This window comes from Nycticebus coucang, chromosome 13, assembly GCF_027406575.1.
Source record: "Nycticebus coucang isolate mNycCou1 chromosome 13, mNycCou1.pri, whole genome shotgun sequence".
Taxonomy (NCBI): domain Eukaryota; kingdom Metazoa; phylum Chordata; class Mammalia; order Primates; family Lorisidae; genus Nycticebus; species Nycticebus coucang.
The window spans coordinates 9,168,633-9,171,581 of record NC_069792.1 but is presented as its reverse complement, the minus strand read 5'-3'; the positions used below and the strand labels follow the sequence as shown (position 1 = coordinate 9,171,581).

Genomic DNA, 2,949 nt, shown 5'->3' with positions numbered 1-2,949 from the left:
TATCAGTGCCATTTATTCTTCAAAACAGGATGCTTTTGAGGGTGAAAAGGACTATACTAATAATTACATTTAAAAAACAAGCATAGTCTGTCCTGGTCAATCTTGGACATGAGTCACCCTGTGTTTCCTTTGTGTCAAATTACTTGTCTGCATGTGAAATGAGTTGAGTTAGTTCAGGGGGTCTGTAAACTAGTCCATGGGTCAAATCCAGTTTGATGCTTTTTTTTTTTTTTTTCTCATTAAACTTTGTTTTAATGGGTCTCAAAATTTTGTGACAGATTTTTGGTCATGTTGTTTCCATTAAAAAATACTGATTTAAAAAACTAATAACTTAAAATTTCCACACAAAAAGAAACAAATGGTCCACAAAACATTTTCCTTTCCTTCTGAAGGTTTTATGATGCATTGTTATTATTAACCAGTCTTTTACTATTAAATTTAAATGGTCATTGAAACATGGTCATTGAAACAAACAGTTCTGAGACTGGTCTTCCACCACTGATTAAGACTGGGGTGGCAGGTAGTAGAGATAATGTTCGTTTAGCCTTCTGAGCTTTCTGGGCAGACTTGGTGACCTTGCCAGCTCCAGCAGCCTCCTTGTCCACTGCTTTGATGACAGCAACAGCAACCGTCTGTCTCATGTCACAAACAGTGAATCCAGAGGTGGATAATCTGAGAAGCTCTCAACATACATGGGTTTGCCAGGAACCATATCCATGATGGTGGCATCACCAGATTTCAGGAATTTAGGGCCATCTTCCAGCTTTTTACCAGAGTGGCGGTCAATCTTTTCCTTCAGCTCAGCAAACTTGCAGGCAATGTGAGCTGTGTGACAATCCAATACAGGAGCGTAGCCAGCACTGATTTGGCCTGGATGGTTCAGGATAATCACTTGAGCAGTGAAGCCAGCTTCTTCCATCAGTGGGTCATTTTTGCTATCACCAGCAACATTGCCACGACGAACATCTTTGACAGACACATTCTTGACTTTGAAGCCCACGTTGTCTCCTAGAAGAGCTTTGCTCAAAGCTTCATGGTGCATTTCAACAGACTTTACTTCAGTTGTAACATTAACTGGAACAAAGGTGACCGCCACGCCAGGTTTGAGAACACCAGTCTCCACTCGGCCCACAGGGACAGTACCAATACCACCAATTTTGTAGACATCCTGCAGAGGCAGACTCAAGGGCTTGTCAGTTGGACGAGTTGGTGACAGAATGCAATCCAGAGCTTCAAGCAGCGTGGTTCCACTGGCATTGCCATCCTTCCGGGTGACTTTCCATCCCTTGAACCAAGGCACGTTTGCACTTGGCTCCAACATGTTGTCACCATTCCAACCAGAAATTGGCACGAATGCTACTGTGTCAGGGTTGTAGCCAATTTTCTTAAGGTAAGTGCTGACTTCTTTAACGATTTCCTCGTATCTCTTCTGGCTGTAGGGCGGCTCAGTGGAATCCATCTTGTTAACACCAACAATTAGTTGTTTCACACCTAGTGTGTAAGCCAGAAGGGCCTGCTCACGGGTCTGCCCATTCTTTGAGATACCAGCTCCAAATTCACCAACACCAGCAGGAACTATTGGGACAGCACAGTCAGCCTGAGATGCGCCTGTGATCATGTTTTTGATAAAGTCTCTGTGTCCTGGGGCATCAATGATAGTCACATAGTATTTGCTGGTCTCAAATTTCCACAGGGAGATATCAATGGTGATACCACGCTCATGTTCAGCCTTCAGTTTATCCAAGACCCATGCGTACTTGAACGAGCCCTTTCCCATCTCAGCAGCCTCTTTCTCAAAATTTTTAATGGTTCTCTTGTGAATGCCACCACATTTGTAGATCAGATGGCCAGTAGTGGTGGACTTGCTCGAATCTACGTGTCCAATGACAACGATGTTGATGTGGGTCTTTTCCTTCCCCATTTTGGATTGTATGGGCGGTTTTCACAACACCTGTGTTCTGGCGGCAAACCCATTGTGAAAAAACCTGATGCATATTTTTGCAAATAAAGTTTTATTGGAACACTGACAGATGGCTTTATTTATTACTTTTGTGTGGCTGCTTTTGCTCTACACCAGCGGGGTTTTGGTTACTTCTTTTCTTCTACTGGGTTTGGGGTTGGAATGGTGTTCCTTTTTTAATTGCTTGACATGTCCCATTAAGTTGTTAACTTCCTCTCTTTCCATTCTCTTGAGGAAGGCTTGCAGTGCTATAGATTTCCATCTTAGGACTGCCTTTGCGGTATCCCAGAGGTTCTGATAATTCATGTCTTCATTGTCGTTATGTTCCAGAAATTTGGCAATTTCCTTCTTAATCTCATCTCTGGCCCAGCTATCATTCAGCATAAGGTTATTTAAATTCCATGTTTTTGCATGAGTATGCAGATTCCTGTTGTTACTGAGCTCAACTTTTATTCCATGGTGGTCCGAGAAGATGCAAGGAATAATTTCTATTCCTTTAAATTTACTGAGGTTAAACTTGTGACCTAAGATGTAATCGATTTTGGAGTATGTTCTGTGGGCTGATGAGAAGTATGTGTATTCAGTTTTGTTGGGATGAAATGTTCTGTAGATGTCTGCTAAATCCCAACGTTGGATGGTTAGGTTTAAATCTAAAATTTCTTTGCTCAGCTTCTTATTGGAGGCTCTATCCAACATTGCCAAAGGAGTGTTGAAATCTCTGACTATTATGGAGCTGGAGGAAATCAAGTTGCTCATGTCTGTTAGAGTTTCTCTTATAAATTGAGGTGCATTCTGGTTGGGTGCATAGATATTAATAATTGAAATCTCATCATATTGAGCATTACCCTTAACAAATATGAAGTGACCATTCTTGTCCTTCCTTACTTTTGTTGGTTTAAAGCCTATTGCATCTGCAAATAAAATTGCAACACTTGCTTTTTTCTGATTACCATTTGCCTGAAATACGGACAACCATCTTTTCACCCTGA

The 2,949-nt window shown here is 41.5% G+C and overlaps 1 protein-coding gene across 1 annotated transcript; it reads right to left on the bottom strand.

Annotated features, from left to right (window-relative positions):
• Positions 1-546: 546 nt before the first annotated feature.
• LOC128563911 (elongation factor 1-alpha 1-like) lies at positions 547-1,965 on the bottom strand. The gene has a single exon (XM_053559450.1). It carries the CDS (start codon positions 1,919-1,921, stop codon positions 638-640), a length of 1,284 nt encoding a protein of 427 aa, XP_053415425.1. The 5' UTR covers positions 1,922-1,965; the 3' UTR covers positions 547-637.
• Positions 1,966-2,949: the final 984 nt, after the last annotated feature.